Source organism: Temnothorax americanus, unplaced genomic scaffold, assembly GCF_048541705.1.
Source record: "Temnothorax americanus isolate GAGA-0224 unplaced genomic scaffold, ASM4854170v1 Scaffold18, whole genome shotgun sequence".
Lineage (NCBI taxonomy): Eukaryota > Metazoa > Arthropoda > Insecta > Hymenoptera > Formicidae > Temnothorax > Temnothorax americanus.
Genome location: NW_027509318.1, coordinates 220,868 through 234,693, shown reverse-complemented (window position 1 = coordinate 234,693; position 13,826 = coordinate 220,868). Strand labels below are relative to the sequence as shown.

Here is a 13,826-nt window from a genome sequence, read left to right as displayed (position 1 = left end):
ATACGCTAATTTTACCAATCCTTTTTTGGCTTTATTATAAATACATCTATTCTTCTCACGCTAATAATTACTAATCGACCTAATTGTAAGATATGCGCAAGCTGTGGTACAAAAGGATATAACATACGTATCTCTCTCTCTGGATGAATTTACTTCGAATACACACGACAGAAACAAAGGACAATATCTTTCTCCGATTCGGGGCACGCAGTCCAGTCCAGACTCCAGAATCGTAGGCTAGAAGTAAATTACGACTACGCTTCGCGTTCCGAACGCATTACGAAGCATCAATGATGCGAAGGTCGTCCTTTTTCGTTTTCCGGCTGTACTTCGGGGGTGTGTGGCCAAACCGTCGGTTTATCAGGATTTATAGCATGTTCCGGATAACTATCTCGGAAATCTTCCATGGTCATCTCGGAGAATGGCAACAGACTCTTTACTCTGTCGATTTCCTTGGTGGCGGTGGCGATGCGTCGATTCGATTGTTCGATAAAATCCACAATTTTAACGTGCTGCAAAGATCGCCCTTGATTTAGAAACGAGGTTAAACGCGAGGAAACGTGACATTTTTTATAGCTGTAACGTAACGACGCCATACTATTTCCTTTTCTCGAGCCTCAACTTCAGAGGTGTATTTATCCGCTGGATATGGCACTTCGAAGGATTCGTATTTCTTTCGAAACTTGTCGACCAATCCAGGAATCGGGATACTTTTCTCGTAGTACGCCCAATCGAGTTTTGGGGGGGCTTCTGGATTCGCGTTCATTCTACAACGACAGAGAAATATATAAAAGCACGAATCCCCATTCGTATCGCGACGCTAACCCTAACGTATCGTTAATCGCGACACAGGCCGTAACGCGATACACGGTTAATTTTTACATTCCGCTAAAGACGTAACTTATAGGCGCGGACATGGGACGGATAATGGACAATGGATAACGAAACGAGGTTTTACGCGAGACAACCTCGACGACGCGGAGCTCGTGCACGGCAAGTTTCAATTATTCTCGGCAAATTAAAGCAGATCTTTCATCCGAACGAACGTTTTCTTCCGCAGCGTCCGTTTAACGGCAGAAATATTTAATTTTTTTTTTATCAAAAGAAAACGAAGAACCGTGCATTACATAATGGCCTGAGTGCGAACGTCAAAAGAGAGACGCGATATTCACTGACCGTCGCAGGTGCTGATCAGATTTAGCTTTGAAAGCGGCGAACGCGGCTTTCTCCGTCTCTGGAATTTTTTCGGCGAGCGCCGACCAATTAATCGCCTTGATCGCCCTACGCGACATTCTCTCCGTGCGTTTGCGACTCGCGTTAACCAGTTAACCAAACGACCCAACGGTCAACCCTCGCCACTCGCCACTGTCGACGTCGACCGTGACTCCTGAGAACCGAGAACCGAGAAGTGCGCACTGCGCGCGCAGGGATACCAAAATGGCAAAATAAAAATATATCGATCACACGTAATCGTAACAACAACAACGATCTATTCCGTTAATTGAGTTATCGATCTCTATTCGCAAGTCAATTGAAACAACAGTTGTTTGCGAATAGAATGGAATAGTAAATATACGTGTACCGCGTCTGCGTATGTATATGTGAATCTTGAGTGTGAGCAGTGAGCACTGTGAGCACTCTCTCTCTCTCTTACCATCGCGATCAAAATCAAACCAGTGAATCAAACGCGATCGCGCTTGACTCGATATATCGAAGTAAGGAGCAGTGATTTGGTAGCGGTACGGCCGGTACGTGCGTCGCGTCGGTCATAGCAGGTCATAGAAGTCAGTGACGGCTGGTGACGGCTGGTGACGGCGAGGCCCGAGGGCGGGCAACGCCGGCAACGTGCGACGCGCGACGTCGACGGGTCGACGGTGGTCGGCGTCGAATCACGGATTGTCACGGATACAGTGGATACACGGATGGCGGGGAGCGCTGCGCGTTGCATCTCGCCCTCGCCGTCTCGCGGCCATGGGATCGATAAAATAGAATGGCCGGTCCGGAAGGAGAAACGGAGAGGGAGTCGAGGGAGAGCGGGTACGAGGAAGATGACAGGTTGGCGCGGGGTACGGGTAGGACCGCGGGTGGGTGGAGTGGGCGGCAGTGGCGGTGGCGGCGGTGACGGTGGCAGGCGGCGGTGAGCATAAAGAGGATAGGATAATATCGGTGCGCGTCCTCCCGCGGAAGTGTCCTTTCGCGGGGCCTCGTACTCCAACTCGTTTCGTATCGATATAGCCTTTCACAGCCGCGATCCAGGACGATGTAGTTATGCCGAAGAGGAGCACGCGGCACGCGAGGGAGTTGGGGAACGCGACGAGTACTCGGCAGCAGCAGCAGCAGCGGCGGCGGCAACAGCGGCAACAGAGGCAGCGGCAACGGCAACGGTCGTCGTCGCCGCCGTCGTCCGGCGCGGCGACGGCGACGACCGTCTCGAAAGTGGCGGAAGCAGCGAGACACTTTTGCAGCGTACATATCGGCGTGACCAACGGCGAGCGCTGGCTGTCGGTGAAGAAACGCTTGAGTCTGACGACCGACGAGGATGTCGCGGTGTATTTGCTGGACCTCGCCGAGTCCGCCGTCGCCGCTAGGTACGTTTCGTTTCGGGAGCATCCCTCTTGTCGTCGCGACTCGCGGCCGTGCTCGATGCTCGACGACTTCGATGTCAACGTCAACGGACGCGCAGTGTCGCGTCGCGTTCCGTTGCGTCGCATCTGTCGACGTCGCGCACGGGCCACCCGCGGTCATCCAACAAAAAGCAGCCTAGCCGTCGTCGCCGTCGAGCTGTCACACCGCACGCGTTTGGCGGCTTCGGCGTTCGGCCGTCGGTCGCGGGTCGGCGTCCGGTTCTCTCCTCCCTCTCCCTCCTACTCTCCTCGAACACGTTTCGTCTAATCGCCATCTTGCGGAGACGACGCGACGCGACGCGACGCGAAATCGATCGATATCGTTGCGGAAGGCGCACGGTTTGAAAATCGCGGATGAAAACCGGCGTTTGCTTTTTTTTCACGCAGAAACGAGCAGCTAGAATTCCCGGAATTGGGGTTTTCCAATTTTTATTCCCTCGGACTATTTCTCGAGCGATGCTTTAGATTTATAAGAGTTTAGAGAATAAAATTCCGACCTCGCGGATAAACCTTTGCTCGTCCAATTTTTCATTCCCGTCATTCCCGATTTATTCGTGATATCAGATCGACAGATTTGACGCGCGACCCTGTGTAACGACTCTGACAACATTTGTTGCGCGAATGAGAATGTGAGAAATATATTCCAAGAGATGCAGACTTTAATATAATCTAATTGTAAAACTCTGAATCTTGTTATGCGCGCACACACAGGCAACGGGCTAAATGCAATGGGGCAGAGAACTGGAAGGCGAATCGGGACCGCAGCGTTCGAGACGAGGAAGCTGTTAGGACTGAAAGTTCGGACGAGGAAGACGACGGGGAGGAGGAGCCCGTTCGCAAAAGTTCGAGGAAACGAGATCCCGCGACATCGGACGTTATCGAGATGCGGGATTCCGCCCGTGCGACGAGCGAGAGCGTGTCGGAGGTGATGGACGATGCGATCGAGTTGCACGCGCGACGTGGTTCGAGGTCGAAGCGTCACGGGAACAAGGCGAAGCGTCGAAGCAAGGACAAGCGGAAGAAGCGGCGACGCGCGAAGAACGGTGCCGAAGATAGCGTTGGCTGCGTCGGACTGGATAGACTCGAATGTGCCAGCGAGAATGCCCCAGACGCGCGAAACGGTTCAACGGAGAGCAGAGATTTGAGTAATCGCGAGACGACCGTAATCGGTGAATTAAACCCTAAATTAAAATTAAACGTGGAGAGCTTTGGAATTGGTACGAAGGGCGTTATCGAATCCCCCGCGACCAAGACCGATCACGTAGATAGCGTTATATTTAGAAACGATGTAAATAGCGTGACGAATGGCGACCCCAGGTGCGAGGTGAAAGCGATCGGTGTACCTGCGATCGGCGGTTCGACGAGGGATACCTTGGAGGACGATAGAATCGCCAAGTTGCATTTTCACGATCCAGCAGCGTCGTCTCTTCCGCGACGCGCGCGCAACACCGAGGATTTGAGCAAGGACGTCGATCCGCGCTGTCTGTCGAATCCCACTCCCAATGTCGACGGCACGGCCCGTCCCGATGCGGAGGCGGCACCTCCGAAGGAAAACGGGGCCAGGTTGACGCGCCGCGCGGAATCGCACGAGTACGAAGACGCGACGTTCCGCGATGCGTCCGAGAATCTTGGCGAATCCAAGGACACGGAGAATCGCGAGCTGAAAAGGAGACGGAAACGTCCGCGTCGCGATGCGTATATCGAGGACGCGTCCGCGAGAGATCTCTCCGAGACTAACGCTTTAAACGAGGCTTCGGTGTCGAAACATCGGCGAAAGAAGCACAAGCGTGCGAGCGAGCGCAAAAGCAAAAAACATCACGACGTACGTAAAGCGCCGCGGGACGGCATCGTTGTTCGAGAGGAAGCGCGAAACGCGTGTCCACCGGAGGCCGAGCTGCTATCTTCGACGGCGGGAACCGACGGAAGGAGCGCCGAGAGCACCCAGGGCGCCCAGGATGGCCCCTGTCCGGATGACCCCGACGACACCGACGACGTCGCGTCGGAGCCACGGAGACTCGCGATCAAGATCAAACTCTGCCGGGAATGCAACAGCCGTCATTTGCAGGACGCGTGTCCTTTGACGACCTCGCGGCACGCGATAGCCGACGCCATCTCCTACGACGAGTGGCTGAACCGGCACAAGGAGCACGCCGAGATAATGAGAGCCATCGCGTCGAGAGATCCAATGTCGGAGGGCTACGGCAGATTAGCGTACGACGGCTTCGAGTCGGATGACGAATCGTCAACGTCCAGCGATCGATGCAAGGCCAAGCCGAAGGTGCAGAGGGAGGAGAAGCGGCTGGTGGTTGAGATGGATCGGCCGCTCTACGCGAGGGATTCTCTCCCGGATTGTCTCGAATTGAAGATCGCGAACGCCGATCACGGTCTCGGCATCTACGCCACGAACCCGATTCCGATATACGCCAAGTTTGGCCCGCTTGTCGGCATACCGGTCAGAGAAATGGACATTCCCGATGATTTCTCCATGCGCCACATCTGGGAGGTACCGTCGTCACTTTGGTTCATTGCCATTCTGATAAGCTTACCCGCGTTACCCCCTTACGACGCTTGCTTGCTTACGCGTCGACGCACGTTCGTATTGCGGAATAAATTTTTTTTTTTCTTTTCAGATAGATAATAATGGGAAGAGTACGTATATCAGTACTACGGATCCACTGAAGAGCAATTGGATTCGATACGTCAGACCAGCGGAGACCAAGGAGAAGAGAAGCATCGCGGTGATCGCTAAGCACGGCCAACTATATTTTGTCGCGACTCAGAATATCGTATCGGGGATGGAGCTCACTTATTGGGTAGAGTCGCAATCTTCCATGTGGACGAGAAAAAATAAAATCAATAAAACGAGTACGTGTGTACAATTTCTGTCAAACTGTAATAATTTACTGATAATAATTATCTCTCTAACGGAATCTTTCACGATCATTTGCATCGCGCTTGCTTCCAGATTGTGGGGGATGCAACCTTATTTTCACACACTCGATATATTATCGATTGCATTGCTGCATCTTTCACGACATGAATTATAGTTTAACGATAAGAAAATATCATTGCAAGGTATTTTATATTCTTGACTACTGTCGTATTATATTTAAATGAAAAATTGACTGCTCTTTGACTCGAATGAATTATCTCGTTTCTTAGGTTTGCGGCGCCACGGTGCTCGGCAAGGATAATATCATGAAACACGCAGCGGAGTTGCACGAGGGGCGCGGCGCGTATCAGTGTCAATATTGTAAAAAGTTTTTCTTAAGGCTAAATTACTTAGAAATGCACCGAACCTATGGATGCTCACAGAATCCGCATCGGGCCCGACCGTTGTGCGATTTCTGTGGCCGCAAATTCTGTCAGCCGCAAAAACTGAAAGTACACATCAAAAGGATGCACAGCGGTAATAGCGCACAGTGTCGATTCCTATGCATCTATCTTTCTTTTTATTATTATATTTACACGCGATATGTGTTTTTGCGCAGATATGGCCGAGGTGCTTAGGGAATTTCAATGTAAATTATGTTTGAAACTCTTGGGTTCTCGCGCGGCTCTACAGCGACATATGAAGGAGGTTCATCACAAGGACGTTATTGCCGCGGCTACGTGCGATCGATGTGGAAAAATGTTTCAGAACAAAAGCAATTTGAAGATACATATGCTGACTCATAGTGGGGTGAAACCATTTAGGTAAGATTTCTTCACCGATGTGTTATTTTTCTTCGTAATGAGTGTACGTATAGTTCTCTCTTTTGTTCATCAGGTGCAAAGAGCACGGCTGTAAGGCAGCTTTCACCACGAAACAGTGTCTACAGTTTCATTACAAGAAGGTGCACGGCCTTACAGAGGAGATGATGCCCAAGATCGAGAGGTCCGTGGCGTACACCTTCGACGCGTACAGCGGTGGCCGCCTCGTTGAGGATGTGCCTTGTGGAAGGATTATTCACTCCGGTAGAAGAAATTCACAGGTGAGCTATCGTTGATATATAAGCTTATTAACGTATAACGTTAAGTAAAATTTCTCTTTTCGTCACTTGTACAGCAGGACAATAGCAACAGTTTACCATCTCTGGATGACTGTAGCTCGGAGAGCAGCTTGAAAGCAGTCGAAGCATCGACCCCAGTATCGGTACCGGCACCGGCACCGGCACTGGCATCGGCACCGGCACCGATACCAGCGTCGACATCGGCATCGGTGTCAACGCTGACACTGACACCGACATCTACATCTACATCTACATCGATGTCGGAGTCAGCAACGGAATCGGCACCAATAGCGATATCGATATCGGTATCGGTATTAGCATCGGCGCCAACGGCAGCAGCGACGGCAAATTCTGCTCACAATGTTATCGTGGAATCGTTGCAAAGTGAGGCAAGTTCTACGGTGAAATATAAGGAACAACAAGAGCCTCGCGTTCCGACTGCGTCTACGCAAACCACGTCCTTGTCTGGTGGGCTTGACACGGCGGCGATAGAAAATGGGCAGACGGAAGTCGATCTGTATGACACATCGAGGACGTTGAGCAAGGGGAGCAAAAAGTGGCTGACCGAATTCAATCCGCCACCTACGTCCGACATCGGTGTTCATTTATCGGCGGTCTCGATACCGTCCTCCGATATTTATGATTTTGAAGATGGCAGAAAGGATGATGTTAGCGAGAAAACGGTCCTGCGTAATAACGCGACGACGCCGAATCTTATGGAGAGCGATAAATTGCGATTGAACGTATATCGGAGTAGGCCGGAGAGCGCGAACGCGAGTTTGCTGGTTGAGGCGGCTCTGGATGCCGCTGAGAGGGATATAGGAACGGTGTCCAGCCCGATTTTGGAGGACAACGATCGCGAGGCCAATCTCTACTCCATCTCGAGCCAGCTGCAGTCACCGATACCGCAGTCGCGGTCACCGAATCATCTGGACTCGTACATTGTACAGCAAGATGAGGAATTGATTTCGCCCGCACCGACTCCGGACGACAGGCATACTCCACCTAGCCACTTACGCATGGATTATCATCTGCATCGACCGGTCGATTACATCAATACCTCGCGGACGCACAATATCGAACAGTATCTGCATCACGAGGATCACCTGCCGCGCGTCTCTTCACCGAATTACATACACATGCAACAAGAAGACTTGGTGTCGCCATCAGCAACGCCGAATCACCGCTACCAGGATATGCATCATCATCAGGTGCCGACGGATAATTTGTCGAGCGACGAGGGTGACTCGGTGGCGCAGAATCTTAGCCTGTCCGTGAAGGAGAAGACGTTGCAACTAGATCTGTCGACGTCCTACAAGTACGACTCGCTCGAGCAGGATTTCACCCGGGAGAGATCCAACTTTGAGCCATTGGTGCTCAACAGTGGCGAACTTCAGGGTTTAGACATGTCGGCTCGGAGTTTTCACCACAGTTTTGGCGCCCAGATGCAAAACACTCGCTATCATCATCATCATTTGTACGACATTGGCGAGCGACAAAGCGTGGATCTCAGCAGAACGGGCAATTACTCTATGTCGCCACCCCCGCCGCCACCACCTTATCCGCACAACGAGGTTGTGCGAGTGGTCAGCTTGGATCTCACCCCTGGCAGACACAGTGTCGATTTAAGTCTTTCCAGATCGCACCATCTGCACGGATCTGGTACTCGTGTCATCACCAGCCCGCAATCAGTCGGCTCGACTACGACGCACGTGGTACCTGACACTAGTGAAAGTCGAATGCTGTCTCCACCTCCACCTCCCTTATCTGGATACAATCCCAATTATCCCGTCAGTCCGGCTCCGTATCATCCCCCGAGATCTGGTTACCATCATTATCCTGGTTATTATTGATCGTCATTGGCTAATGTCGTAGCAGTTTGTAGTCAACGTTTTCTTGGCGACTTTTATTTTAGATATCTTCGAATCCCGATCCTTTTATTTTTAGTAACTTTTATATCTAAACAAATGTTTTTTTTTAGTTTTTTGTTATTTATTTAAATATGTATTGTTTTTTGCATCGCGATACGCTCGCATCGCAAGCGGAGAAACTGCCATTTTCACACGTTACAAATTCTTTATTCAAGTCGGTGATAACGAAAATTTTGGCGCGCGCGATTAAAAAAGTTAGCGAAAAGGAAAAGAACAAAGCTTTTAGACTTGAGTAGACAATGGAGAAATCAATGATATATATCTTAGACAGACGGTCGTAACGCCGTCTTTTAACGCGATAAATGCACAAATATGTACACGGTACATCCACGACGTTCAGAACAGATGTTATTTTTTTAAAAAAGTCAAGTAGCACGAGATTTTATGAAGAAAGATATATTCCAGAATGATCAGGGGGGGGGGATAAGTGTCGATAGAGGAAAATTTATTTATCCGTAATTATACAGCTGTTAAATTATTTATCGTTTATCCTTTTTCTCGATAAGCTATACGTGCAGAACGTGTATGATGCGTGATGAGTATATAGAAGAGTACATGAGTTTATAGAATGATCGTTGAAGAGGTGAGGGAGGAAAGCAGAATTACGTCGTGATCCAGTGCCACGTCCGTGATAATTAAGATTATTGAGAAGTTGTTACTTACCTCTTAGCTTACATATATTCTTCTATTTCGGACCTATACTCCACCGAGAAATACTCCATTTAACGTATGGCTTTGGTGACAACAGCAGCATCCCAGAGCAGCATAATTCTTGCAAAAATTATGCGTTAAAAACTTGAAAGTTAAATTAAATTAGAAAGATGGCTGTTGGCAATATTTTAACAAATCGCGAAAATTCCATTGTATTTAAACGCGTAAATTCTTTTAATCGCGTTTAACAATAAAATTGTCTCAAAATATGTATCGTTTCTACAAACGGTTTGTAAAGTATGCGTGCTCTGTGTGCTATCTGGGATGCTCTAATATGTATTTGTGAAATTGTCAAGATGCCTAATGCGGTAGCTATAAGTATATCTCTGCATGGTGATAAAACAGATTGTAACGTTTGTTTTTATTCTAGTCATTATACTATGAATTAGCAAAGGCGATTCTACGTATAAGTTACAAATATTTCAGCGATCGCGCGAATAGTTTGTCCAAATACATGTATTTTATTGCGAATGCAAATTCAAGAGAATTTGTACGAATTTTGTTTAAAAGAATCTTACGTTTTCTCGCCGATCAATCTCGCGAGGAAGATTAGTGATATCAACGTATTCCATTATCGAAATAAAGCTCTACGTTGCAAGCTTTATTTTATAAAGCTTGACTCAATAATATGTATTACGTTTCATTGAACATTAGATATTATTTACGCTTAAAAAACATGCATGCGCGCGAGCGACTGTTTCTTTCTCTCCAAAAAAGGGGAGTGCGCGTGAGCGTACGTGTACATATCGACGTGTTTCACGCAAATATGCGCATGAACGCAATTTATCAGCTCGCATGTAAGCACGTTAATTTTCGTGTCGCTTCCAGGGGTTTCTGGATTTACTCTCTCTAGCCATTTATCGAAACCAAAGATCTAAAAATATTGTAACTCTTGTGCCAAATCGAAAGGCGCTCATTGTTATACATATATTATATTGTATACACACAACTTTTAGCAGAACGTAGCGATTAAAGATGGGGGCAACGTTGTCTCTGTCACTTTTTTGCCATACTTGGTTGATTATTTAACTATACGCTTCACTCATACACACGCGCGGAAAGTTTTACGATTATTCTAAGGATATTTTGTTAATCTCTTTTATGTAGTTTTTTTTCCACTATTTCTGCCATAGATAGTTACCATCTTATCTTCGCTCTCATCACGTCGATTTTTATTTAAATATAAATTTATTCGCGCTGCGTTTTTATTTCTTTTTTCCATCGTAGTTTGTACATTGTGCATAATAAGTAAGGACAACAAACGAGATAAGATATAAATATATATATATATATATATATATATATATATATATATATATATATTTGCGTGTACATGACAAAAAGAAAAATTCAAAAGAAATGTTTACGAGTACAAAATGTGGCACAGACTATATTTGTATCAGGTTTATCGACATATTATATGTAAGTTATATTAATATATAGAACATGGCAATGATTAAGCAGAGAGATGTATTTTCTTTTAATCAAAATTATCCTTTTTACTGGTGAGGAGGGGGGAGGGACGGGGGTTAATTTTACAGGAATAAAAGTTGCATTGATGCAATTTCTTTTGTCGACAATCTCGTCCCCGACTGAAATGATTCTCTGTATAAAACAAATCGTTTTATGCTACGATAAATATAATAAATGTAAGTGCGCATGTGCGAGTGTGCGTAAATAAGTATATATTTTGGAAAAAAGAATTCTTAATCATTTTACGATACTTGATCAAAAATTACTGCGGAATTAGGATACGTAAATATAGAATAGAGGGGAGAGAAAATAGACAAATAAAAAATCATGATGAAATATTATATTTACAATTTACAATATAAAGAATAAACAAGTGTGGACTGTATGGGAGCGAAAGTAGAGGAGATATTGTACGTCGATAACTCATCAATTTCTTCAATGAAATTAGAGCTTAGAGCTTAGCAGATTCATCGGGCAGGGGTCAGTTTGGTTCGGTTTCCAGCTCCTTTTCGAGATTCAGGATTCAGCGTCAGTAATTGAACCCAGCCGATTCAGCGTCAATAGCGTCATTCTGGTTATTCAGCCTTCAGCCTTGAGCCGTTCAGCGTCTTCCGGCGATGATAGGGGCGGAATACGCGGTCGCCGGGAGAGCGGAATAAGCGGAATAAGCGGGATAAGCGGGATAAGCCGAATAAGTCAATGGTGCAGCCGCTACGTATGGGGCGGCTATGGCATGATTGATGGCGTGTGCGTTGTAACTCGTGGCGTAGGTTCCGACTGTCAGAGCCGCGGGCACCGCCGCTGGAATCGCCGGAATCGCTGGAACCACCCCGGCGGAGCAGACCGAGCAAACGGCCACGAGAGCGCCAACAAGAACCTTCAACATATGAATTGCGGATGTTCCGGTTGTATTATATATTATATTATATATATATATATATATATATATATATATATATATATATATATATATATATTTTATATATATATATATATATATATATATATATATATTAATTACTTTGTATACCTATACCCGAATTTAATATGGCGTTAATGAAATAATAGAGGAGGGTTTCTCTCTCTCTATATATATATATATATATATATATATAGAGAGAGAGAGAGAGAGAGAGAGAGAGAGAGAGAGAAACTAGAAACCTCCTCTATTATTTCATTAACGCCATATTAAATTCGGGTATAGGTATACAAAGTAATTAATTGCGGAGAAACTTTCAAAGTTACTTTTACTTTATGTAAAAAAAATTATGCATCTGGAAGATTTTATATGTATATCTTTAAATTTAAATGGAAATGCGTGTATGTGTATTATATATATGTATGTATATATTAATATGTACACACACACACACACACACACACACACACACACACACACACACATGTTTAATTAGAACATGTATATTTAAATATATATAGAAATATTTTCTTATATATTCAATATTAGTAAAAGACAAATATAAATATATTCCTTGACAAGTTTATCAAGAACACTTACCTGTTTATTACATCGAAAGATTAATTTCTCTTTTATTTATTGATGTTATTCAGTATTATATATTTAATAGGGCAACACAAAAAAGATATTACTTAATTATGTTTATAGCGCGAAAACATATATAAAATTATATTGAGTAACAAATTAACTTACAAAGATTTTGGTCATCATTTTAACTGCGGTGCGTAAGTGATTGTGTGTGTCTCGCTGCGAAAACTGCGATGCCTATTCTCGATTACTTGGGTCTCTTTTATATACATCGTGCCTTCCCTTACGAGAACAAAGATTCTCCCACCGTGAGCACAATTTGTTGTACAACTCACACGCGGGGGCACATCCGGAATAATTTACTATGACCGGTCTCCGTAAGTCCGTGATCGTGCCGCATTTTCATTATCACTCAAGTCCTCCCTGATACGGATCTTGTCTGAGATACATATAGATATCACATATGACACGCTCTTTAATAACGATGATAATAATAATGATATTTGTATACACGTACATAAATTCAAACACGTAAAATCGATAAATTAATTATTCTGCTCACAAATGGATGGACGAGTGGACGTCACGTACATGTGTGAGTCGATAATGCAAGTCTAAATCCATCTGTCGTAATTGTGTTACCGTCATTGATCGCTTTCCTTGCGCAAAACCTGAATGCGTAATCTAAATCTCACTTTCAAAAAATTTGCAGAATTTGCAAAATTCTATCGTGTTTTATTTTATAATTTACTAATTTATTAACTAAGTAAGTATATTGAACGGAAATGCAAAAGCGCAATCTCGGAGTAATGTATATATCTTTTTTACAATTCTTGTGCTTTTAAAATTGTGGAAAAAATTATTTATGCTCAATTATTATTATTTTCTTGACCCCTAATATTGTATCTAATTGTCTCATATTTTTGTTCCCTTCAGAGACGGGAACAAGAGATGTAACATTTGTTTATGTTTGTCACATTTCTATTTTATTTCCTATATGAAGAATCATCGTACACCCGCGTGCGCGCGCAATGTGTGATTCCGTGATTTAATTGTAAGATTTCAAGAGAGAATATATATATATATATATATATATATATATATATACACAATATATATAAGAGAGGGGTATTACGTACATATACAATATTTCATTCTTTTAAAGAGTTAGTTATACATATAATATGTATATGTGGCCGGATCTCTTTTCCGATCGGCACGCTTCTTTGTGAAGAGATATCAAAGGGATAGAACGAAAGTCCGGGATCAACGATCGAGCCTTCGTACCCTCGAGAACGGATGCTTTACTTTACTTTACGCAAACGATCGCCGGGATTTGTTTTTGCCGTGTCATCGTCCATCGTCGTCGTGACGCGCGATCAGAAGCAGGATATAGGTATCTTCCAAGGTTGCGAGATTGCGATGTAGTTCGGCGAGATTCGAGTTTCCAACTCGTGCAGCCGTCGCGCCGCCCCGCGCCACGCCGCCGCCGCCGTTCGCTCAAGTAATCAGGCTGAAGGCTTTCGATACACGCATCTCTTTCTTGTCCCGTTCGTGCAGGTTGCAGCTTGCGCAAGAACGCGAGAAC

General features: G+C 45.4%; 3 protein-coding genes across 7 annotated transcripts; 1 reads left to right on the top strand and 2 right to left on the bottom strand.

Annotated features, from left to right (window-relative positions):
- Positions 1-132: 132 nt before the first annotated feature.
- Positions 133-1,401, bottom strand: LOC143896360 (ATP synthase subunit d, mitochondrial). Its single transcript, XM_077404199.1, has 3 exons — positions 1,177-1,401; positions 599-767; positions 133-512 (listed from the first exon to the last, which is right to left on the bottom strand). The coding sequence occupies exons 1-3, from the start codon at positions 1,290-1,292 to the stop codon at positions 288-290; spliced, it is 510 nt and encodes a 169-aa protein (XP_077260325.1). The 5' UTR covers positions 1,293-1,401; the 3' UTR covers positions 133-287.
- Positions 1,402-1,447: 46 nt separating this feature from the next.
- Positions 1,448-10,370, top strand: LOC143896342 (uncharacterized). 5 transcript variants are annotated; one of them, XM_077404154.1, is made up of 9 exons: positions 2,102-2,166; positions 2,236-2,588; positions 3,336-5,127; positions 5,255-5,489; positions 5,590-5,699; positions 5,787-6,033; positions 6,116-6,320; positions 6,394-6,598; positions 6,673-10,370. In XM_077404154.1, exons 2-9 carry the CDS (start codon positions 2,269-2,271, stop codon positions 8,467-8,469), a joined length of 4,911 nt encoding a protein of 1,636 aa, XP_077260280.1. In that variant the 5' UTR covers positions 2,102-2,166; positions 2,236-2,268; the 3' UTR covers positions 8,470-10,370. The 5 variants fall into 5 exon arrangements, with proteins under 5 accessions (XP_077260284.1, XP_077260283.1, XP_077260282.1 ...); XM_077404155.1 differs by having other exon boundaries at positions 2,120-2,137; XM_077404158.1 differs by lacking the exons at positions 2,102-2,166; positions 2,236-2,588 and adding an exon at positions 1,448-2,037.
- A 686-nt stretch (positions 10,371-11,056) lies between these two features.
- LOC143896363 (uncharacterized) lies at positions 11,057-12,623 on the bottom strand. Its single transcript, XM_077404201.1, has 2 exons — positions 12,404-12,623; positions 11,057-11,608 (listed from the first exon to the last, which is right to left on the bottom strand). Exons 1-2 carry the CDS (start codon positions 12,419-12,421, stop codon positions 11,333-11,335), a joined length of 294 nt encoding a protein of 97 aa, XP_077260327.1. The 5' UTR covers positions 12,422-12,623; the 3' UTR covers positions 11,057-11,332.
- Positions 12,624-13,826: the final 1,203 nt, after the last annotated feature.